Here is a 25,458-nt window from a genome sequence, read left to right on the forward strand (position 1 = left end):
TATTTCATTAATTCTGACACCTTCCATTAATTTATTCAGTAGATTTCGAATTGTTAGGTTTCGGGACTTCCCTGGCGGTCCAGTGGTTAAGATTCCATGCTCCCAGTGCAGGGAGTGTGGTTCCGATCCCTGGTTGGGAAACTAAGAACCCACATGCCACGTGGCACGACCAAAAATTTTTTAAAAGGATAATTAAATAGAACTGTTCTGTTCCTCTGTATAGCAGATATAGCAGCATAGATTCGTGAGAGGCAGTGTATTACAGTGGAAAGGTTGTGCTTGAGCTCTGGAGACATACCTGGGTTCACATCCCAACTCAGCAATTCAGGGTCCCTGTGATCTTGTGTAATGGGAATAGTTACGCAGCCATTCTGAACCGTGTTTCCTCATTTGTAAAAGAAGGCTGCTGTCTACCCGCTATGGTTATGTGACAACTAGGAATAATTTGTGCAAACTACCTAGCACAATGCCTTGTGCGTTGTAGAGGCATAAGATGTAAGAAGCTACTGTTGTTATTTTATTTTTATTCTATAAACATCACCGAGTATCAGAAAATAAATTCCAAAAGGTCAAAGTGCATTTGTCTTCCGGAAAGCCAAATATTCTTATAGATTAGGGTTTTTTTAAGCCTTGGCAGATTAAGTTGAAGGTCCATCCCTAGAACATCTTTGTGCTATGTTCCCAGGACCCAGCCACTGTCCATTCATTATATAGGATTAATGAACCTAGCTTTTAGCTGTGTGTCTTCTTAAAAGTAAATTGTGAAGTTTTCAGTATAAGAAGTTAGTATCATTCCAGAGTGTAACTGTGTGTTGTCACTTAAAGACAATCCTTTCATTGTGCCGGGGCAAGGATTTTGATCTGGGGATATTACTTTGGCTTTGGAGGGGGTGGGGGAGATCCATGGGTAAGGAAAGCGGTGGTGAAAAGAGCTCTTGCTGGGTGGGACTTGACTTGCTTAGAAAATGGTGGTCTTCATTACAGCTCTTGCTTTATACCTGCTCTTCTTTCTTGTGCTGAATGCTGCTAGAGAGATAATACAATAAAAAATGCACCTGAGACAGTTACAAGTTATAAAATACACCTTAATGGATTTTATTTTAGTTTGAAGTCAGGCTTAATTATCTGTTTTTAAATAACTGAAGTGACTTTGTTGTTTTCTTTACTTTTTTTTTTTTTTTTTTTGGCGGTACGCGGGCCTCTCACCCTTGTGGCCTCTCCCATTGCGGAGCACAGGCTCCGGACGCGCAAGCTCAGCGGCCATGGCTTACGGGCCCAGCCGCTCTGCAGCATGTGGGATCTTCCCGGACCGGGGCACGAACCCACGTCCCCTGCATCAGCAGGCGGACTCTCAACCACTGTGCCACCAGGGAAGCCCCTGAAGTGACTTTGGAATCATGGTTATGTGGCTTATTTGCTTTATGTTGTATATGAGAAGGCAGGGCTAATACGGTTAACTGATTTGCCCAAGAATTCAGAACCCAGATTTTCTGACTCGTATTTGGGTCTGCTCTTTGCCATTTAATTAAATTGTTATAGGTGAGTTGGCCCATGTGGAAATGGTTCAGTCTGGGCTGTACCCTAATACATGAAATAAATGCCCAGTGTCTACGATGTCATAAGCATGGGCTCCTCCACATTAAATCACAGTGCTGTTTTCTTTCACACTCTAATCCCAGTCGTCTTCATCTTTTCTCCTTCTCAGCAGTGTTTTAATGAGATTTTATTATACTTAAAAATTTGAACATTACATTAGCCGTTTAATGGATCATACATGATATTCTCTTCTATAATTAGTTTTCCTGTTTTTAGTTTGAGCAGTTTGAAAAGTGACTACCACTTATAAGTGTGCAGGATGATTACTTTGCTTTGATTAGAATTCCCTGGTGTCTGTGTAGGTGCCATTAAACCTGAGTTAATATAGGCATGATTATGGGGTCATGACTTCTGAGAGGCAGGGGAGTCCTTTAATGAGAAGCCTGTGTGCGTTAGTTTAAGGTCTCAGATTGTTACTGAAGGCCTTGCTTTGCAAATCTTATGTTTGTATATAGTACAGTATAGTATAAGTTAGTGATTTTCAAGTTTTTCTCTTAATCCTTTTCTTCAGACAATTTTACACTGAAATTTGAAGTGTGACGTAGTTACGGAAGCTGCTGTGGTTCACCTCACTGCCTCATCGGGCCTGAGCACAGTTGAAAACATGGTCCTAAGTTATTCCGAGTCCATTTTGTTCTCGTTGTTCATTTTGTGTTGAGTCTTCGGTGGCGTGGGAACCTGCCTCCTCTGGTTGGATTCTCACGGGCTCTGCTGTGAGATGAGAGGGTCCAGTTGTTGCCAGCTCGGTTCTTCTCGTGGGGGGTGACTGGCTCCCAGTAAGTGTGTCCTTTCTTTCTAAGCTCCCACCTGTAACGTTAGCACGTTTGTCACACACTCGTGATGCTCTGAAGATCTCATACTTCCTATGGACTGAAACTTTGTTTCTAATTACACTCAGTGTCAATATTAGTGCTTACTCAACTCAAAAGTTGGTTGCAATTTTATCTCATGATTTTTTTCATTCCCCTTATTTTTTTGTGTGTCTTGCCTCAGTTTATTCTTCGTAGAAAATGTGTGTGATTCTAGTTTCTGGTATAGATTTGACTTAAAAAAATTAATCTTGAGTCGTTTACTTTTTTCTCTCACAGTACTACAGAATTCTCAAATTATTTTTACTTGGCCAATTAACCAGTACACATTTCAGTCTCCCCGCCACCCCATGACTTGTTGTAGGTAATATTTATTAGAAAATAGAGTCTTGGTCTTCAGGAGCTAAAGAATGAATATGAATAGCTTAACTCTCTCAGTATCTGTAGTAAAAATTAAAAAGCAATCTGGACCCTGAAGGATAAAGGGCAAAAAGTTACATACATATGTTCATAGCTGTTATTTCCTTTTCTGAGCTTGTGGGATCTTGGTGAGTGGTTGGAAAGTTTGGGTAATGGGAGAGGTGGTGACAAAGCGAATTTTAATTTTGAATGCATAAAGAATAATGTTTGCTTAATGGTAGAATAATAGGCAAAAACAGCTCAGTTTGTCCTTAGCACATAATTAGATCCTTTCTTGCCTTAAATCCACTTTTGAATGAGGAAGAAGGATAGATGCGTGAATGGATGGGCAGATGGGTATACAGTGTCAGATATGGTTTTTCTAATAGAGAACGACTGGGATGTTGACTGGAACCATACAAACATTTGATGTGCAGAATTGCTTCATCTAAAGAAGATGCTATTGCTACAGTTACAATAAAAAGTTTGGAATAGAAATTTAGTGACTTTTCTTGTATCTTAATTTTTGTAAAATCTCCCAGACTCTGGTTATAACTGGCCGTGTAAATTCATTTTCAGCATAGGAAATAGGAAATGATTTAAAGAACAAAGTTCTGCTGTAGATAACTTTACTGGGGCTATAGGACAAACCAAGAGTTACAACTCCTCAAAGGAAGTGAATATCTCACATGCAATGAGTATGTGCCTGATCCGTTGTATAGAATGTAAGCTCTTTCATATATATCAGAATCTACTTTCAGTGTATGTGGGAAGAAAGCTCAGTATATAAAGAAACCATGTAGTAATATATTTTGGTAAAGTGAAGCTCCATTTGGTTTTGAAATATGGGTTTTGATGTTTGGCTCTGTTTGTTTGTTTTTTTTTTTTGTAAGAAGAATGGTAGAAAATATAGAATACAGCTCCTTTGTGCTTAGGATAAACAGTAAAATTAGAAAACGTTAGAAATGAATCCCTGAGAGACTTTGTAAAAGAAGATCTTTTAAAAATATACCATCAGATAATGTTTCTCTCCATATATCTGTAGATGGATAAATGGATAAGCAGGGATAATTAAGAATGTACACAGATGTATAGTGGTTTGGGCTTGAAATTAAAAGAATTTCTTGTCTAACGTTACTATAGTGCACTGGGCTTTAGTTTCTTTTACTGAGCATCTCTGAGGATGTCTGATTAGAGACTGCAGTATTTAAATTGGCTCTTATTTTATATCAGTCTCCACGGACTTAGTTATGTAAGCCTTAAGTTCTGGGTGACTGTTGTTAGGAGTCGTGTGTGATCAGTTTAGAGAGCACCTGTAGCGTCTGGGTCACCCAGCAAGCTGTCAGTAGGATGGGGGAAGCCAGCATGATAATGGGGCGTGTCCTGGCTTCATTGCACGTTGGTCTTACTTCAGATGTGCAGCTGACATATTGAGCACAGTTTCAGTCTCCACTTACCCCTTAGTTACAGCTGTGCTGTGTGTCATGAAGGAGGCAGAAGGCTAACGTTAGGGGTAAGTCCCTCTGCTTCTGAGGGTGGGAGAGCAGGCAAGATAGGTAATAACTAAGAAGACAAAGGTCCATAGCCAGGCAGTTAAGACCAGTTGCTAAAGGAAGTGAAGTTAGTTTGTTAAAAGAATAAAGTAAAATTCACTGTGCTGTACACCTGAAACTAACACAACATTGTGTGTAAATCAACTGCACTCCAATAAAAATTTTTTAAAAAGAATAAAGTAAATTAATACACGTCTAATTTTAGGATTTTAATTCTAGTATTTGAATGTAATCTGTAATCTTGATAAAACTAACTTTTAGCCTGATGGTAAATTTATTTAGGTAAATGAAAATTGAAGTGTGTTGTCACTAGTATGTTCTCAACTGTCATAAATTAGTAGTTTAGCATATTTAGTAATTCCGCCTAAAGTTGAAGGCAGTTTAGGTGGGATTGTATATTGATATAATTACATAAAGAACATAGTCTATAATATGGTATAGTTTCATTTTTAGGGTATATCATCAGTATGTTTTTCTGTATTCACAATTGTTGACTTAATATTTTAAATTGGTTTTGTTTGTTTTAAGCCAGTTCAGTGTTTTTTTTTTTTTTAAGTTCTGTGGAGTGTGCTTTGAGAAAATAAAAATGTCAAAACTCTTGGATTTGTCAGATAATAAGAAAAGTATTTTACTGTATTATTTTTCTTCTAAATAATTCAAGGATGGCTTTCTTAATATATATTTTAGGTTTAAAGCCACACATGTGCTTTGAAATATTTCCTGATACTTAAGGAGCCTGTTTTAAAATTTGGATGTTAGCCTAAGCATATTAGTTGGCTATTTTAAAATTTGAGTTTAAAATGGTATTTTTAAAGATACAGTAACCGTATGTGTAACTCAGTTTATTAGAAAGCAAAACTCAGTTTAATCAAATCAGTTTTAGTTCTGAAGTATAGTAGGCATTAGGGAGTGTCAGTTAATCTAGTATTATAATACTGCTGTTCCCCTCGTTTTTACAGGTGGTGTTTGATGCATATATAGTGAGCATTTGGAAGACGATATATAGATATATATGATAGCTTCTGCCCTCTCAGAGTTCTGTCTTCAAGTGGCCTTGTCTCTGTCACTCTTACACACATAAGATAGTATAAATTATTTGTTAATCTTACAGTTGAGATTCTTTATTTTGTCCTTTTATTTTACAGTTTTTCACATTTAATAGACCTAATATGAATCTTGGAAATTGGGAATCCTCATCCAGTTCCTTTATTCTGGAAAAATTTAATATGTGAGATAGGATTTGAGAAAATCTTGATGATTCTGTGTGAATTTTGGGGGGGGGAAGATTGTGGCTAAATATTAAAGTCATGACGATTACAATATCGACTAGTCCAACTCTGCTTGAAGTTTTTCTCATCCTACTCTGTAGTCTATTTTCTTTTCCTCAACATGAGATGGTTGGCTACTAGTTTTTAAAATTTCAGACCTGTCTTTTCATGGGCAGAAGGTCTCATTCTTAAGTGTGTAATAAATAAGGTTGTATTAGGACCACTAAAACAAAGGGAAAAGGAATAAACTAGGAAAAGAGATGGCATGTTGTTGGTGAAATATTCCTGTCGTTGAGAACATTCATTTTTTGTGAAGCTCCTTTTCCCCAAGTATTAAACTCTTAAATTGGTGTTACTTCTTTATTTTAGCATCAAAGCTGGACGACTCCTGTCCTACATTCCGTATCAGCTGTACAGCAAGCAGTCCTCCACGCAGAAAGGTCTCAACTTTAATCCTGTGTGCAAACCTGAGGACCCTGTACCAGGTCCCAGCAGCATCACCAAACAGCTCAACGACAGGGTGTAAGTTTGTCTAGGTTGGGGGAGACTACACAGCTGGTTTTTAGCAGTGAGAACGGCCCCGCTGTGCTGAAGATAGAGACAAACATAAAAACTGGCTATTCGTCTATATTAATCCTGTTAAAGTACAGGAGTGCATGTCTTACCTAAAATTATTTTTATCATGACAATTTCATAAATAAAATGTAAACAAGAAAGCTTTTCCACTCTCATTAGATTCCCATGTTAAACCAATGGATCTTAAATTATTAGAAGTAAAATGTTCCATGGGTTTTCATGGCAGTAACTATTTTTGACACAAGTAATTTGCCATAGACTATTGCTTTCTCAAAAACTGAACTAACTACTCCAGCTAAAGTTTTGCTGTGTGCTACTGCATAGAAAGACAGGTAATGAAAATGTTAACACTTATAGGTTATTTTTGAAAAATTCTAAATCAGTAACAATTCTAAATAGGTAAATATTTTATATCAATTAAAATTTAGTTGATGACCCTCAAGGTTATAGAGTGAGAGGTGAATCTAGACTTTATTCCATGTGTCTGATTTTAAAAAATATTTTGACTTAAGCTTTAATTGCAGTAATTCTGGGTAAATTGGCTTCACAGTTAATTGGTGTGTTGCCTTAACTTGTGTATCAGGTAGTAGTTCATTATCATGGTTCATTATCATTAGCCTTCCCCTTATTTATTAAATTGTTTGCTTTGGGAGTTTGATAATATTTTTTCTAAAAGACCAGGAGTCTAATTAACTTGGGATGATCCAGTGTCACTACCTTCTGTAGTTTTGTTGTCATTTGTTCTTTAACTTATAGGTTCACTTATAAGTGTATTCAGTTGTTTTTCACGTTACCTAAAACATTTAATTTTGTTTTTTTAGTACCATCAAGGTGTACAAGTAATATCAGAAAAGCTTCTGAATATACAACTTCATTTTCTTCTTCACTAATAAAAGAAAATACATATGTGTGTTTTTTTGAAATTCTTCTTTGTGTTGATTTTAGGAAGAATTTACCTATTAGATTTAAATTATGGATCCATTTATGCTGTTGCCTAGTAAATGTATATCCACTCGTGATATATTTCTAGTACAGCTACTCTATAAATGTCCATTTGGGCTGAAACACCGTAGTGCAGAAAGAATGGGTATGAGCAGTATGTTTTCTGCCAATGTGTGCATTTCTGTTGCATGTGTTGCTAGTAAAAAAACCTTAATATTTATGACATAGAAAACTAGATTTAAGACTTTTCTGACTTGACTTTTGTTGCTTTCTGTGTTCTTTATTTTTGGCATGTTCAGTGCATTTAATAAATTTCTTTGCAATTCCTTTATGTGACTTTTTGCTCCCTTGCTCTCAGTCTCAAGGGCCAGACTTTCTCTGACACATATCAAATGAGGTTTTCCTTCCTTCCTCTCTTAATCGTTTCCCGTTGGTCATCTTTTCCTCTTTCACTGGTGGGATCATCTTTGAGGACAGGACCTACTCAGACTTGGCTGTCAGATTCCATGAGTTGGTCAGCCAGAGCCAGAGCCAACCCAGGAATGGCTGGTGCTGTTTCGCATCCAGCTCATGCGTGGTTTGCTGTGCAGTCAGGCTGTCATGACTAATGTACCCAGTTGGTATTAGGAGCAGGAACTTTAGATTAAACCTGGTAATGCCGTGGTAATCTCACCTGTGCCTTGGTGCTGCATGTGGCACCCTCATGTGGAGCCTGAACTGTACTTGGACTAATGCTGTGGACTTTTCTAAGTAGAATGAATTACTGCTTTGTAATTCAGATTTTTGTTTTTGTTACTTAGGTGATTCTTTTGAATGCAGGTGAATCTTGTCTTTATTACAGAGCATTACCAAGCAGACATCTAGAAGAGCCAGGATGTGAATTTAACATAACATTTGTCATAGTTACTGCGTTTATAAACCTGTCATCAGGACACTTGGTCCAGATTGCCTTGGACCTACCGCCCTGGCATCTAAATAATGCTTTTCTTAGAAATGAAATGCTAATTCCCTTGTCAATAGGGCGAACATCCTCATTTTTCTAGGTATGAATTTTATTGAATTAACCATACACATTGACCTTTTTTTTACTTTTTATTTACTTGTGCAACAGTTTGACCCTGTTAATGGATTAGTGAATATAGTCTGTCAGTCATTTCCTGGGGGAAAGTAAGGAGCCTCAGGATTGTAGCAGTACTGGATTTAATGTGTTGAACAGTGCCTTACATAAAACTGAAAGTAAAAAGAGGAATAAGAATTCAAATAAGGTTTCTTACCCATTTTTACGGGAATTAATTCATATTGTATTAATTTAGCAAATACTTACTGACTACCTAGTAAATGCCAGACACTGTGCTACAAACTGGGTATTTAAAGCTTACAGATTACAGTTAATTTATAGTGGGAAAAATAATTGAAAAGAGTTTCTTGGATTTTTCTTCAGTCTGAAAAAGATCCAATTCTATTTTCTTCTCTGTGAGTCTCTGAAATTAAAAAAACAAGAACAAAAACCTGAAAGGCTGTTAATGTGCTAGAATTTTCCTAGTTACCTTGCTCCTTCAGTTTAGCAAAGAATTATCTTTTATTAGAAGAGCAATAATGAAAAAAAAGTTTGTGGCTTAATTATTCAGATTTGGTGGAGGGAATATTAAAGTGTGTACCACTAAGATAGCGTTTAAATGGAAAATTGTTTTAGCCTGAAAGTCAGACATTATTCATTTAAACAAATTTTTTTCCTGCCCTAGAAATCACATAATTAAGAAGATTGAGACGGAAAATGAAGTCAGAGTCAATGGAGTGAACAGTTGGAATGAAGAAGATGCAGATAATGACTTGGGTTTTGTGGAGCCGGAGCCCTTCTTCCCAGGAAGGAAACAGAACGGAATTCCGCATCCCAGAGATGGCAGTGCCGTTTGCAACGGACACACTCATAGCTCTAACGGTGCCTTAAAGACACAGGACTGCTTGGTGCCCAGGGGCAGCGGTGTTGCCAGCAGCCTGTCCCCCGACCCTGCCCATGAGGAGGAAGCAGCCGAGAGGAGCGGCGGCGGCTTCAGAGACTGCGCTGAGCAACAGTCCCAGCAAAGCACCAGAAGCACAGATGCTCTGCGGAATCCGCACAGAACTAATTCCTTCTCCCTGTCACCTTTGCACAGCAACACTCGAGTCAATGGTGCTCACCACTCCACTGTTCAGGGGCCTTCAAGCACAAAGAGCACTTCTTCAGTCCCTTCACCGAGCAAGGCGGCACCCTCTGTGCCACCCAGGCCCTGCCGCTTCATCTCGGACTTCTACTCTCGCTCGAGACTGCACCACATTTCCACGTGGAAGTGCGAATTGACTGAATTTGTCAATACCCTGCAGAGACAAAGTAGTGGTATCTTTCCAGGAAGGGAAAAGTTAAAAAAAATGAAAGCAGGCAGGTCTGCATTTGTTGTAACTGACCCAGGTAGATACTTACTAAAATTGTTTTCTTAAGAAACAATCATGCTTGATCATTTTGTTCTTAATCTGTCACTGGTATTCTCGTCAATACTAAGGTCTTGTAACATGGAAGTCTCTAGGAATAGCAGGTTATGTAAGTAACAGTGAGTATAACAGATGACAGAAAGCTTTCTTACTAAAAATTTTCTACAAAATTAGATTTGAGTGTGGCTAAGTGAACATTTTTAGGTAATTTAAATAGTAATGAGGTTGGGATTCTGAGCATTCATCCCTCCTGTAGACCTTATCAGTTGTTGAAGTTTTGAACTGTAAAATATAACATTTTATATTCAGTGCTTAAACTCCTGTAAGAATGAATTGGTTTGGTAAGAGTAACTGTTAATTTTTAAAAGCTTGCGTCATAATGATTTATCAATAATTAAATAACTGTCATAATAGCTATTATAAGTATAGTGGTAAGCTTTTAGTGAGGTTAAGTATTTTCACATATAAGTAGGTTGGCTAATTGTATTTTGCTTTTTAAATAGTTTTCTTGTCATCAAAAACAAACAAAACCAACAATAACAGGCTGTATTTCTGTGCCTGTCATTATAAATTGGTATCTGGTTTGAGGTTTTAGTTGCTTTTTATGGATTAAATGGGTTCCCCCTGGGGCGGGATCTCAGAGATTATCTAGTATTACCCTTTAATTTATAGCTGTGGAAACTGAGGTGCAGAGAGAAGCTCATGGTTCTCTCACAATGTGATAGAACCTCTCCATGTGGGTTTTTTCTGTTATGTTTTGCTGTGTTTGATGTATTCCAAATGCTTTTTGTTATTTATGAGATATTTCAAAATAATGTTACAGGTATTAGATTTTCCTTTTATCATACCTTGGCCTTGTTACCTAAAGGTCGTTTAATTTTGAAAGCCTCAAAGAGCTATTATGGATCAGTTCTATGAATGGGAATAAGATGAGAGATTTTTATGTTGTATGAAAGCATTCAGTAGGCATTTAGTATATACATTCTATGTGACTTGAATCTTTAAAACCATTATTTTGAGTTGTTTGCATTATGTGTGTATAATACTTTTATACAGCAGACTTATAATTGTTAAGGTTTAGTTTATAAATGATTTCTCGAGGGAATATAGAGGGTAGCAAGGAAGTCCCTGGCTTTGGAGTTAGGTAATAGCCTGAGTCCACATCCTGGCTCTGCCACTCTTACGATGCAGAGCATGTGAGTTCACCTCTCTGAGTCTCAGTTTCCTGTCGGCACACAAGTGATAGTACAGGCAGAAAATAGGAACAAAGGTCCGGTGCCCTGCACCTAGTGAGAACAAGGTAAACTCTTTCACAGTCACAATTTGGTAAATAGAGTTGTCTCAACATTTTGGGGAGTAAATGTAAGTTTTTGGAAGCCTGTTTTGAAGATTAACCTCAGTACTGTTATTCTTAAATCTAGCAGAGGAAAATTCCTTTATGAGATCATCACTTTTTACAAGTGTGGTGGCTTATGGGGCTCTGAAATTAGACTGCCTGGGATTGAATTCCAGCTCAGCCTCTTACTGGCTGTATGACTCAAGTTATTAATCTGCAAAATGGGGATAATAAGCTTACTTCTCTCATAGTGTTGTTGTGAGAATTTAAATAAATTAATACATGTAAACCTCTTAAAACAGTGCCTGACACCTACTTACAGAGCACTCAATAACAGTAGCAGTTTTTACTGCTGTCTTACCAAGGAATGTTGTTACTGCATAGAATAGTAATCATCTAAAGTAACTTAGGTCTGTGGAACTAAATATATGAAAACATCTTTATACATTTTTATAAACCATTCAGCCCACAGAAATAACTTGGAGATAAGCATTTAGACAGACTTTTAATTGGAGACTTGTTAGAATATAGACTAGGAAAACATGATGTCTTCACAATTGATTTTAAATTCTGTTTGGAAACTAAATTTGTATCTCTGAATTATTTCTAGAGCCAAAGAAACTGAAATTTGATTTCTCTTGAGGTGATAGAAGTAATCTATTACAAAATTTGTATTTTTTTAAAACTTTATTCTGCTTGTAAGCATTTAAAAATGTAATTTCTAAAATTAACCAGACCTGATTTTTTTTTAAATATTAAAAACTAGTTTGGGGTTTGAACATTCTGTTTTTCCTTCCAGGAACTATGTCAGTATTGAGTTCACCCAGACCTCAGAGCTGTATAATGCATGTTGATATGGATTGCTTCTTTGTATCAGTGGGTATACGAAATAGACCAGATCTCAAAGGTCTGTATTCTCATTTATGTATTAAGAAAACTGATATACTGTTATAGACGTTTATTCTAAGGGGTCACAAAGTATTCTTTAAGAAATATTTATTCTCATTTCCTTGGCAAAATCAATTCCTACTTCCAAATGTTCTGGACTCCATTATCAAGAAAGAGAGGGAAATTAGGAAAGTTTTTTCCTCCCTGTAGAGACCAGGCCTTTAGGGAAGAATATTCCTCTTCAGCTGAACATCTAAGACTAATGTAGATAGGGACCTGCTTTGGGCATTTTCTATATTTTTAATCTATATTTATGATTACGTTGTCAATAAATGGAGATTTTATGGTAGCATATGTCTTTGCAGCTTGAGTCACTATGCTCTCTCTTGAATGAATAGCTTGATTAACTGTCCTGATGCTAGGGAACATTCCCACTTTTTGGTTGTAGGGTAATTTTGTATTATTGAATATTGCTAGAATATGTTGTTATCTGTGCCTTCGTTTTAATGGAAATTTTAGGTATTTGTGACCTAGTCAATACTTTTGAAAATATTTATTCTCGATTTTTGAGAGTTCTGTGTCCAAAAGAGATAGCTATTAGTACTGTCTTCTGAGAGTGAGTTTTCCCCTTAAGGAAAGCATAGAAACTGCCGGGGTTAATACTAGGGCTTTATTTTTATCACGGGCAGTTGCTGCTTCGGCTCTGATAGGAGTGTTTAGACTGTAAAGAGTTGATTTTAGCCCATGAGTGACTTTTTAATGCTTTTCTTTTTTTTTGTCCTCACAGCAAATGCATTCAATGAAATATATGCATGTGTATATATATATATATATATATACTATATATATATATATATATACACACACATACACACACACACATGGATTATCCATGCTATTGCTTTACAAAGTTAGAGTTATCTTTTAACACAAACACATATAAGGAAATGATGCATGAAAGATATTATAACTAAACCAAAAATTTTGGGACTATATGTTCTCACCTTTGATTATATAGTAGGTCAGATTGTGATTCCTCTACATATACATTTAATTAGTTTTTTTCTTGCTGTAAAAATAAAGATTAGTTTAGATGTTACCTTACTTTTCTGATACCAGAAATATTAAAAATCTAGATACAGTTAGTTTTTCTTTCTCTCCCCACCCTGCCAGGCTGAATCTAGGATCTGAGTTGCCTGTTTTCTACTGTAAGAAACCAGACAGAAACCATAGAAAGCTATGATAGTGTTGCTTTTAAGTTGAATAAATGCATCAAAATTGTCATAAATAGTTTACTTTTGGGGGGGTACAGAGAAACATCAATAGATGACTTTTGCATAGCGACTGATAATCTTCAAAGATTTTGGCTCTTTTAGGGATTAATGCCTAAGTTAAAGCTAAAGAGAGATGTCTTATTTCTTAAGTGTTAGTGTTCCTGTACTTAGCTTTTATTCTCTCCTTACAGGAAGGCCGGTGGCTGTCACAAGTAACAGAGGCACGGGGAGGGCACCTCTGCGCCCTGGCGCTAACCCCCAGTTGGAGTGGCAATGGTACCAGAATAAAATCCTGACAGGCAAAGCAGGTACAGATAACGAGCCCTCTTTGAAGTCAGAGTGCTCCTGTTGAAGACTTCTGGATTTTGCTTTGGTATTGTTGTTACAGAAATAAAAGCAGAGTTGAAATAATTAGCTTTTTCATTCAAGGGTTTCAAGGGTGTCAGTGACACCTTAAAGCAAAATCCGAATGCAGTACAAATGAGCGGTTTAATAGTTACGCTTTGTTGAATTGGATAACGATACTTTCCTGGGAAAGAGAGAGAAGAATGTTCTAAAAGGTGTGATTAGTTCGCTTTGTATAAATTTAGATTGGGGATGAAAATCATGGACATCGTTCTGTGGAAGCCTCTCCACTTGAAAGTTATTACTTGTTGTTTGGTCACGGATCCCAGTAAGGGCACTAAAGTTTGTGTTGCCGAAGATGTGTATGAGCCAGTGGAGTGAGAAACAGTAAGGCTTTAATTTACTGGAATAAGAAGATACGTGCCAGCAGTCATTCCCCATATCTTTGTTGAACGTGTTTCATGTGAGAAACTTTTTTCTTGCCTCTCTGGCTCTTAAATTTTGGCTATTAGTAAACAAAAATCATAAATTATACTAATCACAGTGCTGTTAAGATTTTCATGTTTCTCCCCCCCACCCCCATTAAATTCCCCGAGAAATATTTGCTTAGAAGTGAAATTATTTGGCGTTGATCAGTTTCCTCATGGATGTCTGGAAAGCCAAAATTTTTTTAAATTAGTTTTTCCAAAAAATGTTAATCAGGAAACAGAAATTAGATATGCAGTAGAATGGAAGGCATGCAGTTAAATTTTGTCCCAATTATTTCAGGTCTCTAGTTTTCAGTTATAAAACTTCGGGCTTATTTTAGAAATGCTCTTGATGAAATTAAGACAAAAGGAAAGCCAGTAGACATCTCTGAGAACCTTTTCGGGATTACATTCCTCTTGCTGGTTGTGTTCATCTGTTTACATGCTATAGGTACAAAGGAAAATAATTATAGATACATCTTTATGCTTCACGTGTACCTGTATTCTGCAGATTTCCTAAAGCTTTTCCCGGTCATTAAATCTTTTAAGAGAATTTTTAGGATTCTAGCGTTTTGTGTGAAGTGAGTAGATGTTGAGGTTAGGAAATACTGAGCTTGTTGAGATTTACTTATATTATGGTATTTGACAATATGGGTAGTTTCTTAAGTATTAGTAGTTTGGTTTGGGGGCAGGTTGGTTTTTCTTTTTGTCTTTTCTGTGTGGTATCATTTTAAAGATGAAATCTAAAATTCTGGAAAACAAATAGTAGCTTAAGGGAATGCACAGTACTTGTCACGCACTGGGCACTCAGTAAGATATTGGATGAATATTAAAGAGGGAAGAATAATACCCTGTGTATACCGTTCATAGCATCTCTCGTTACTCGGTGCTCAGAGCTCCTCCCATGGGTAGAATCTTGTGTTTGCACACGTGCCCTTACTTTACAGTCTACATCTACACATTCCTTAGAGCAGCAGAGAGCTGGTCCTCTTCTGTCTTTCCTCGCATCACAAATGATCTGCCCATAAACAGTTTATAAACAGAATTCTGGCATTGGTTACTTAATTGTGTTCATCAGTGTAGCCACTGGGTTTTCATAACATTGTAATGACCTTTTATAACTCACATTCCCTCTGCCTCTAAGTGTGAGTGGTAAACCAGAAGGTATATATTAGGAGAAGTATTGAAATTTCACTTGCCATTGAAAACTGTCAAAAATAGATTTTCCTATCGCTAGAAAAAATGAATATGATACTTTGTATTTTATACTCTCTCTTTAACTTGATATCATTCACTTTTATGTACGTCCTAAGCCTTTTGACCCATTAGGATCTTACCAAAATATTTGCTACATATAACATGAATAGATTGTCCTCTGTTACAGAGTTTGGTTGCAGCTAGGCTTACACTTGGAACTTGTTTTTTCCATGCTTTTGTTCCTCTTTCCTTGTTATTCTCTGATCTTTCTTTCTCTGGCTCCTATTATTAGATATGACACCAAATTTTAAAATATTGAGGAGCAGTTTAGGAATTAGAATCTTTGCCTTCTGTACAGTAGCTTTTAAAAAAAATTCAGTTCGGATGTTTTGGATTGTATGTCTAGGCAAAGTATTAGAACAAATAGCATCTTTAGCCCTTTATCGCAACTTAGTTTCTTACCTGTCATATTCAGAGACTCTTTGTCTAATCGGACCGGCGTAACCAGGGCTCTCCATCCCTGGCTTCTTTGGCAGCCGCTTCCTGAGCAGTGCTTAGCAGCGAGCCTTCTCATTGATGATCTTGAATTTGGAATCCATTTATACTCAGAATTTCATGGTTGGGGCCTTTTCTCCCTTCCTGAATTCCAGAATGCAGATGTCTCCTATCCCTTCAACAACTTCAGTGTTCGTTCTAAAGAACAACAGTTTTTAAAATCGTGTTAGTCATAGATTTATTCTCAGCGATTTCTTTTTCACAGACTTGGGTCCTGGCCTCTGATTTCTCCAACCGTTCCTCCACATTCTCCATGTGCCCGTCTAGTTTGTCGAGTTTTGATGAGCAGTTCTCTACTTTGCCCTCCAGTGAGGACAGTGTGTCCCTGCATTTCCCTGAATCTCCCATGAAGCAACTCACTCCGCTCGTGGAGGGACCACGCACCCTGCCGCGCTGTGGACCAGGTCAGCCCGCCCAGAGGAGAGAACGCGAGGTGCCACCCCAGGCAGGGCGTTGGGAGCAGGGACCACAGACACTGTTCTCACCACAAGCATGACTTTTCCGTGATTTTCAAAACAAGTTCTTAGGTTGTTTAGCCCTTCGAATGTAAGTCACCTGACTCCCCATAACTCACAAGGCATAACTCACGGGTGCACCTTTGAAAGGCAGCTGGTTGTGGCCGTTCAGGCTTCAGCTCTTCTTTCTCGGTTTAGTAGCAGCCCCTGTTGAACTGTGATACCGACAGCCCCAAAATTCTCACAGATTTTCAGCTTAGAGTAATGGGATATTTAGCCTTCCAAAACCCTTCAGAACACTGGGCTGTCTGCTCTGTGTTCTGTCTTTAATTTGTCCTCGGACAGCTTCTGTTAGTCACAGTGTATCAGAAATCATGGCTCAGATTGTACACTCTGCTGATTTTATTTTGGACGCAAGTGGAATTTGACCCCATTAACATGCCAATCCTCAGAGTTTGATTCGCGCTTATACTTCGTATGCATGGGCGCCAGAATCCAGAATTGCTCGCGTGGGTTTCCTAGTCGGGCGGAAGCTGGTGATTACTGAGGCCAGACCAGGAAGAGTTGTTACAGCTCGTAGAGCCGGACCCCCTGCCGTGTTTACCTGCTGGTGCTTTACTTGGCTGATTTTTTTGTGGAACATTATGTCTCTGAAATAAATAGATAAATACTGGGTTTGTTAGTTACGTGTTGTTACACTGTACTCTAAATAGATTTGTCCAGAATTAGCTGAAGTCCTATCGTAGTCTTATTTTACTGATTGTTTGTTCAGAATAGTAGAACTATGACTGAGAATTGATGTTTTTAAAGCATATTCTTCTTGGAACTCAGTAGTATCCCAAGAGACATAGCTGAAGTTGTGTTTTCATCTGTTTCTCACTGGCTAGCGATGTCACGTGACGTGCGGTCAGTAGGCTTTCTAGACTGAGTGCCTTAATATTCTTGCGTGAATCTGTCAGTTTGGTTTGGATATTAAGACTTATTTGTGAGCTCTACTCTTTAGGCTAGAGTTGTAGTCTGTAGAGCAAGTGATAGTCTCATCTCACTTGAATGTTTTTAATTGCACATGCATTGTTAAGCCAAAAGCAGAATTTCCTGAAAGGGGGGATGATACTGTGAAGCTCTTCTACGTGATGTGTGTTCAAAAGAAAAAGCTTAGATTTAGGATGGAACTTCTTATGGTATATGACCTTTTAAATTATTTTTTGATCAAATGACTTGTAGGAAGGAATTTGATGTTTGTTGAAAATGTTGTTAATTAGCTTTAAATTTTGCAGATAGTTTTTAAGAAACAGCAAGAACATTCAGAGAAATTTACTGTATTTCCCACTAACTGCTTCCCATTCCAGAGAGCTGTGTCATCCTTTTGAGGCTGTAGGAGGGGGTTTATCTTCCTGATCACTTTTTTCATCCTTGTCTGTCTCAACAGACTTAAAGGGATATTTTATACTTATCTTTTGGTATTTGTTTTTTAAAACTATTGTTAAAACAGAACTCTTTCGATTTATTATAAGTTTATGTCTTACTGCTGGTGAAGAATGTACTGGAAGCAAACCATTTTAGAGTTATAGATTTTCTTTTATTAAATAAGGGGATAAATGTCAATGGAGATAACTATATTTGGAATTTATTGAACATTTATATATGAAAGGACTGGTAAACAAATTTCTTGAATGAAAGTTAAGGAAAATCAGTTTTTAACACACAATCATTAAATTTTATTTTTAAAGCAGAAATACCAGATTCATCAATGTGGGAGAATCAAGATTCCGCACAAACAAATGGAATTGATTCTGTTTTGTCAAAGGCTGAAATCGCATCTTGTAGTTATGAAGCCAGGTATGTAGAAATTAAGGGTGTTGTAATACTTAATGAATAATTAATTTACTTAATCATTTTTATATAATCTTTTGAAGTGGATTTAGACATGCTGGTCAAGCCTATGACTTAAATGTTAGAAACATGTTATGGAAAGAAATCTTTCTAGCCTTAATCCCTTCAGTTTCCTTTTCTTTCCCTTCACAAATGCTAGATAACTTTAAATAAATACCTTAGTGTCCTGATGAACCAGTGAGTCCTATGGTGGAAACCAAAAGAAGCTGGACATTGTCGTTTTTTAAACCATTGTCTCTTGAAGTATAGAATTAAAGAATTAGATATTCTTGAATAGGAGAGGGCCTTAATGTCATCTACTCTGATCGTTCCCTTTTAGCACCAGGATCCCTTGTTATTTAAACATCCTAATAGTATTTTTTTTTAACTTATGTTAAAACTTGATTGCCTGTTAAGTTATAACTAAACAGTTCCATAATGGCATGACTAATCATCTCCTCACTTAAAGTTGCAGTTGTCAACCTGTTAGCACTAATCCTAATTACAACCAGCTGTTTCAGTACTAAAAAAACAGACATATATATCATATGTTCCTCATACTTTAAAAAAATAGTTTTTTAAAAATCGATTATTATAGTTGTAAAAATGGAGTAATAATGAAGTGATTAATTTTTTTTTTTTTTTTGCGGTACGCGGGCCTCTCACTGTTGCGGCCTCTCCCGTTGCGGAGCACAGGCTCCGGACGTGCAGGCTCAGTGGCCATGGCTCACGGGCCCAGCCGCTCCGCGGCATGTGGGCTCTTCCCGGACCAGGGCACGAACCTGTGTCCCCTGCATTGGCAGGCGGACTTTCAACCACTGTGCCACCAGGGAAGCCCCCTGAAGTGATTAATTTAAAAGAGTATTCTTTATTTTTTCTTTCTTTATAACTGAACACAAACATTTTTACCTTTATAGCACAGCAAGCATTTATTTACACACTGTTGGCAAGTGTTAAAGTATTTACTAATTATAGAAACAGAGTCAAGTCACATCAGCTACATTTTTCAGCCTTTTTTTTTTTAGATAGTGTCTTTATGGCTTAGTCATTCATACTTTTAAAAAATTGAGTTACAATTGACATGTAACCTTAACTGCATACAACGACTTGATATATATAACATTTTTCAGTCTTGATTTAAAGTTGGGGTTATTCAAGCAAGTCCAGTCTGAACAAAAAGTATCTCAACACAACATCATCTATCCAGAGTAGTTTGCTTAAATCTTGCCAATTATTTTATAAAAAGGATATTTAAGAAAAAAGGATTATATTCAAACATGCATAATTATAAAAAATTTTTTTATATAAATTTATTTATTTATTTTTGGCTGTGTTGGGTCTTTGTTGCTGTGTGCAGGCTTTCTCTAGTTGCGGCAAGTGGGGGCTACTCTTCGTTGTGGTGCACGGGCTTCTCATTGCAGTGGCTTCTCTTGTTGCAGAGCGCAGGCTCTAGGCGCGTGGGCTGAATTCAGTAGTTGTGGCACACGGGCTCAGTAGTGTGGCTTGTGGGCTCTGGAGTACAGGCTCAGTAGTTGTGGCGCACGGGGTTAGTTGCTCCGTGGCATGTGGGATCTTCCCGGACCAGGCCTCGAACCCTTGTCCCCTGCATTAGCAGGCGGATTCTTAACCACTGCGCCACCAGGGAAGTCCATAAAATATTTTAAATTATTTTCTGTTTATGACTTGTCAGACTTTTACTCCTGAACTAACTTCGCCTTTCTCATTGATAGAATTATGTTTTAATCTTTTTCATTGTTAGTTGTTAATGTAGCCAAGGAATTGAACCTTACTTTAATGAAAGAGATACGTCAGATCTAAATACATTTTGCATTATTATGTTTTTATTAGCACAGGCGGTTTAGAGCTGATTGTACGCTGTGCTCCGTAGGCTGGTCTTTTCCCCCTGCTGAGTTACAGGCAATGCGCTTATGATGACTGGGCATCGTGTCCTGTATCTGGAGGGTGTGATGAAACCCAGAAACACATGCTCAGTCTTTGGATTTTGCTGTTGGTGAAACGGAAGCGCCGCCTTTCCATACTGCCTCTTCAGGATCTCCCTTCTCTCCCAGCGGCCCAGGTTGGACGCTGGCTGGAGAGTGAGCACCAAGGCCACCTCAAAGTTAGAAGCACTGCCAACTCCTGGTGGCTTTCAAGTCCAGTAGCCACAGATATGTCTGGGCTCGGGCCTCTGTTGGTGTTTGGGTGGTGCCTTTGTATTGTACCACAGATGGCGATTGTCAGGCTGAATGTGTCACAGAATAATTGGGGTGATGATATATGAGGGCCAAATGCTGTGTAGCAAGCCATTTGAGTGTCGCTTAGAGGGCACATGTTTATTTTAAGGAGATGCAGAAAGTGATGAAAATGAATTTGTTTTAGTTGGCGAAGAAAAACGTGAAACCCACAGCAATGGGGTTTTTGTCCTTTAATTGTAATTTTTCATTTTCTAGAAGGCTATTCCTAATGAAGGTCTCTTGAATACCCTTTTTTTTGTGTGTGGCTATCTAATAGTTATATTTTCCTTAAGTGAGAAATTTTTTTTTTTAAATAAGTATATTCACAGTTGGATCAGAGAAATGTTTCTGGGCTTGGCGTGGGGACTGTGTTGTGGGCGTGGTCATCCCAGCTTTAGGCACTGGTGAGTTTTCAGTAGACATAGACTTTATAATAACGGGGTCAGCAAAGGATGGAACGTGAACATGAGACGGTAGAAGTCATAGGAAGGTAGAATGTGTATATGTAGGTCGGAATATGTACTCATACTTACCATAGAGAACTAGCTTTATACATAGTAAGTTAGAAGGTGAATAATGTAGACGGATAGGTAATGATAGACAAATATCCTAGAATCATAAATTTTTAAGAGCAAATCATTTCTAAACCTCTGTTTTCACGTGCTTTTGTAAGGACACTTTACAGTCCTTAATTGGTATGGATGTCCTTCAGTATATTGAATTGACAGTGACAGTGATTTACTGGTTACTTTTTTTTAATATTGTCTAATGCAACACCAAATACCGTTCTCTGAGCATACAGCACGTGGAAGAAGGAGTGTGCTGCCTTCACTTTAAACCTGGGAGTAAACTGTTTCTGCAGCTTATGAAGTACTAGTAGTCTTTGCTGCCTGGGACTTCATTTGAGAGGAGTAAATGTCACTGTAGTGAAGTTATTTCAAGCTGTTTTGTAATTGTCTTTACTCATTTATCTTATTTTATTTTTATTTATTTATCTTATTTTATTTTTTTGGCTGTGCCGCATGGCTTGTGGGATCTTAGTTCCCCAACCAGGGATTGAACCCGGGCCCTTGGCAGTGAGAGTGATGAGTCCTAACCACTGGACCGCCAGGGAATTCCTACTCATTTATTTTATATGAAGCAAGTCTAATTTTCCAACCACCAGCTCAAGGTCTTTTGCTTCCCTTAGTTACGGGAAGCCTCTGAGGTTTACCCTTTTTTGTTCATAACTCCCTTACAGTGTCTAGTGATCCCTAAACATTTCTCCGTGAGATGTAGGTATGCATGAGTACATAAGTTGATGTATTACATTTTTCTAAGTAATATGTCCCTGAAATTTTTTGTGTAAGTGAAAACTTTGAAAATGAATTTATTGTAAATATAAGAGTATTGTGCTTACAGGAATTATGTAAGACATTCCTGTAAAAATGAATAATTACCTTTAATTTGTAAGTTTAGCTTTTTTACATGCTGAACCTATGTATCTAGCATTACTGGAACGTTTCAGCTTGTTTGTGCACTTCTCTGCAGACTTGTGAACTCCTTTGCACACACTTCCCTGCCTTATGAACCAGGTCCGTCACCTTGAATCCGTCCTCTCCTAGGCCAGTGCAGGTCATCCTCATGGATGTCATGGGATACGCTTTATTCACATAGTGCCCGAGACATAAATTTTTGTTAAATGAATGAAAGCATTGTTTTCTTCACCATGATTTGTTAATCATCTCTTCCTTTACTGTCATTTTTCCCTCTTATTAGATATTTCTCATCTACTCTGGGCTTTGCAGTCTGATGATCTATTATTGTTTTTATATACATTAAAAATGCATGTCATTTTGCATTTCTTTCATCTGAATGGCTTGGCGGAGTCTTTTCCTTCTTGGCTCTCTGGTGGTCTGGGATGGGCAGGCGCCACAGGCCTCTGTGCCACAGGGCACACCTCCGTACTAAGTGAGCACTGAGTAAATATTTATTGGGTGGATGTATAAAGACCATTTGATGTATTTACACCTATGGGTATGTAATCTGGGGAAGCATTGCTTATTATTATCTGCTTGTGTTTTTACTGTGAGATTTTTTTTCGATTCATTGCATAGTAGTAACATGGAATTGTACTCATTATGTATAATTCCATGATTACAGTTTTGTGCTGAATGCTCCAAATTACCACAGGTAAGTGGGGCGTGGAGACACGCAAAAGATTTGAAATTTACCATTTTCAATTAGGTCCCTCAAAGTTCTGGAACCCTGGCCCCTGCCCAGAGTGATGTCCCACCATGTCCAATGCTGTTGGCATCTCAGCCACTGTGGAGCCACCGCAGGAGCTTGGAATTGGTCAATTGGGAATTGGGTGGTAATAGGATGAGTACACTGTGTCTGTCTGTCGCATAGCGCTGTTCTGTGTGGTTCTGCTGTTTATATTCTTTGTCTTTGGGGGATTGAGCCCTGGCCAAACCGGGCCCCGTGTGAGGGGAAGCAGACCGTTTTGACAGCACGCTCCTGCTCTGCGGTGGTTGTGGTATCACCGACGTGTGGTATGCTGGCATCTCTGCACAGGCGCCAGAGGTCTGAGTCTCAGGAGACGTCTTCACAGAGGCAGGAGCCAAACCTGGCCTTTGAATAACGTACTTGGGCACATCTGCACATGTCACTTACACGCATCAGACAATCTTGTCAGTTTCCTTTTGGGGGAAAACAAACCTGTAAGTTGTCTTAATGCCTGTTTTTTACCCCTCATGAAAATGGAGTTAAATGAAAATTGTGTATCAGTGGCTTGGGGAGATACTATCAGTATTTGATACTTGATTTGGCATTTAAAAATTCCTAGTCTAACCTCCACTGTATTTTGTTCTTTCTCTAGACAAGTTGGCATTAGGAATGGAATGTTTTTCGGGCAAGCGAAACAACTTTGTCCCAGTCTTCAGGCTGTCCCCTATGATTTTCACGCGTATAAGGAAGTTGCACGAACGATGTATGAGACACTGGCCAGGTACACTGTGTGCTGCGCTCACGCTCCTGTCTGTTCCTTTACTGCTTTTACCTAATGTTGAAGAGAGAACAGTTTCCCCAGGCCTGTCGGGGTCACTTTTGCTGGACGCTCCTCTCTTCCGGGAACCTGCTCCTCTGCCTTCGGGTGTCACGGCCCCCTCTCCTCCCCACGAGCACCTCCCGGAGCAGGGCTCAGGCCTCAGGGACGTGTTTGCACGGCTGGGATTGTTCAGCTGCTCCCTGGTGGTGATGTCAGTCTGATTCTGTGCCTGTGTGACTTCTCGTCAGCGGTTCCAGGTTTCCCTCCGTGGAACCAGACAGCTGAAGGATTGGAGTTTTTAACCTGGTTATTCTCTTTTATTACATTTGAATTATGGTTTTGTTTAAAATGAGAACTATACGTTAACAAGTAGAGACCTTGTCAAACCCTGTGTCCTCTAAGATCATTCGGGACGCCAGAAGTTAGCTTTCCTAGAAGGTTCTAGCGGTACGGCTGGCGCTTGCACAGCTTGGGGTGGTGCGGTGCCTCCTCCGTGCGGTGGAGGGCCACGTGCCGTGGCAGCTGCCCGCTGCGCCCGTGGCTCCTCCGTGTCGGGGATCGCGTAGCGCTCCAGTGTTTACTGCTGACAAAATCCAGGTGTACGTGGTCCCGTGCAGTCCAAACCAGTGGTGTTCAAGGGTCAGCTGTAGTTTCAAGGTGGGTGATTAGTTGGCTTGAGAAAAAGAGATTAATTTTTAGAATATTTACAGTGTAGGTAAAGTGAATGTTAACTCAAAACTTAAAATTTTAGATAAGTATATGTCAGGCCCTGTATACTCTACAGCTGGAGTTGGCATATTTTCTCCATAAAAGACCGGATGAGGTCGTTGTCCCAGCTGCTCAGCCCTGCCGTGGACAGTGGCAGCAGTCACAGACGAGGTGCGGCTTCGGCTCTGCTCCCTTCAGTCTTTATTCACCAAAACAGGTCTCTAGACAGCAGACCAGGGTCCGCCAACCCTTGGGCTGTGTTGATGTTCTAAGGGAGGTTCTTGCCTCTATCTTCACTTCTTCCTCTCCTTTCTTAACGCGTTATTTTGAACACCTGTTGATGGAGTATCTACCAAGTGCAAACCACTGTTGATGCTGCCAATCCTATGAGAGTGGAGTCAGATCCAGGCTCTGCCTTTGAGGAGCTTACTTTAGCAGGAGAGAGAAACATAGAGGGGCAGGTGAAGTTATCTGGCATCAGTCTGTGGACTTAGGGCTGAGTGACAAGCCAGTTACAATCACAGCTGTCCTTAAGACCCCAATGTGGGAATGTCAGTGTTACCAGGTGGAGAGAATGCTTTTCAAGTCCTGTCCCAAAGCTGCGGTCAGTAGCAGCGCCACGTGTGGGCTGGGAGCAGGTGGCTGAGCTGGGTGCTGTGTGTTCTGGTTACGGAGGCCCTGGAGCGGGCAGCCAGCCTGCACCTCGGATCGGGGGGTTTGGTGGACGCTATCATATAATTTTAGTGGGTGAAGACATTGTTAGTGGCACGTGGCTGTTCTTTGGGGGAAAAAATTCCTTGTTCTCCTTCCACCTTTGGAAATCCTGCCTCTGCTTCATATTCTCCACGCCTCAGAGCAGCTTTCATATCAAGAATAGCCTTCTGCTCTTGCAGATTTCTCTCTGGAGTTAAGCCTAACAAAACACTCATTTCTTAAATGATTATTGATAGTAATTAATCTGATTCGTAACCTACAGTAAGGTGTAGTGAGAGGTGAGGCCTGGCCCACCTGGTACTTTACCAGGTGGATTATTGACCATCCATTTCTGGTCCTGAGGCCTCTGCTGGCCTTGTGGTTCACATATTTAATTAGCATCAGAGCCACGTGGTGATTCTTCTCTTCCTTTTCCTCTTCTGTGGAGAATTGAAACAGTCCTTTGTGTGAGTAGATCGTGACCAAACAGCAGCAGCAGTCAGAACCCAGAGCATTTCCACGTGCAGGGGGTGTTGCTGGCGTCCTGGACAGGCATCTGGGTGACTGGCCACCATCATATCCTGCTGTGTCCTGGGCGTTTTTGTTTAGGAGACTGTCAATTGCTTAGTGATACTGTTCCTCAAGGATTCTGGTAAATCGTGTTTGAACATTTTTGAAATTAAGTGTTGTGACAATTCCAATTCACTTACTACTTTTCAACTATTGAGAGGTTTACAACAGTATTCTCAGTATAGGGAAACTGAAATGGTCATTTCTGTTGTATTTTTGGTAGTTAA

The 25,458-nt window shown here is 38.9% G+C and overlaps 1 protein-coding gene across 6 annotated transcripts in view; it reads left to right on the forward strand.

Moving 5' to 3' along the window:
- Positions 1-25,458, forward strand: part of REV1 (REV1 DNA directed polymerase) — an 81,946-nt gene that overhangs the window by 36,860 nt on the left and 19,628 nt on the right. For 3 of the 6 annotated variants that reach the window (XR_009544110.1, XM_060169248.1, XM_060169249.1), the window contains 6 exons: positions 5,995-6,147; positions 8,886-9,589; positions 11,745-11,852; positions 13,299-13,415; positions 17,857-17,965; positions 23,093-23,221. Coding sequence is in view for 5 of the 6 variants with exons in the window: in XM_060169248.1 (XP_060025231.1) it covers positions 5,995-6,147; positions 8,886-9,589; positions 11,745-11,852; positions 13,299-13,415; positions 17,857-17,965; positions 23,093-23,221 (1,320 nt within the window). In the remaining variant the exon portion in view is untranslated. Of the gene's footprint in view, positions 1-5,994; positions 6,148-8,885; positions 9,590-11,744; positions 11,853-13,298; positions 13,416-15,876; positions 16,076-17,856; positions 17,966-22,614; positions 22,935-23,092; positions 23,222-25,458 lie in introns of those variants that run through there. The other 3 variants (XM_060169251.1, XM_060169252.1, XM_060169253.1) reach the window with 3 other exon arrangements.

Source organism: Lagenorhynchus albirostris, chromosome 13 (genome assembly GCF_949774975.1).
Source record: "Lagenorhynchus albirostris chromosome 13, mLagAlb1.1, whole genome shotgun sequence".
NCBI lineage: Eukaryota > Metazoa > Chordata > Mammalia > Artiodactyla > Delphinidae > Lagenorhynchus > Lagenorhynchus albirostris.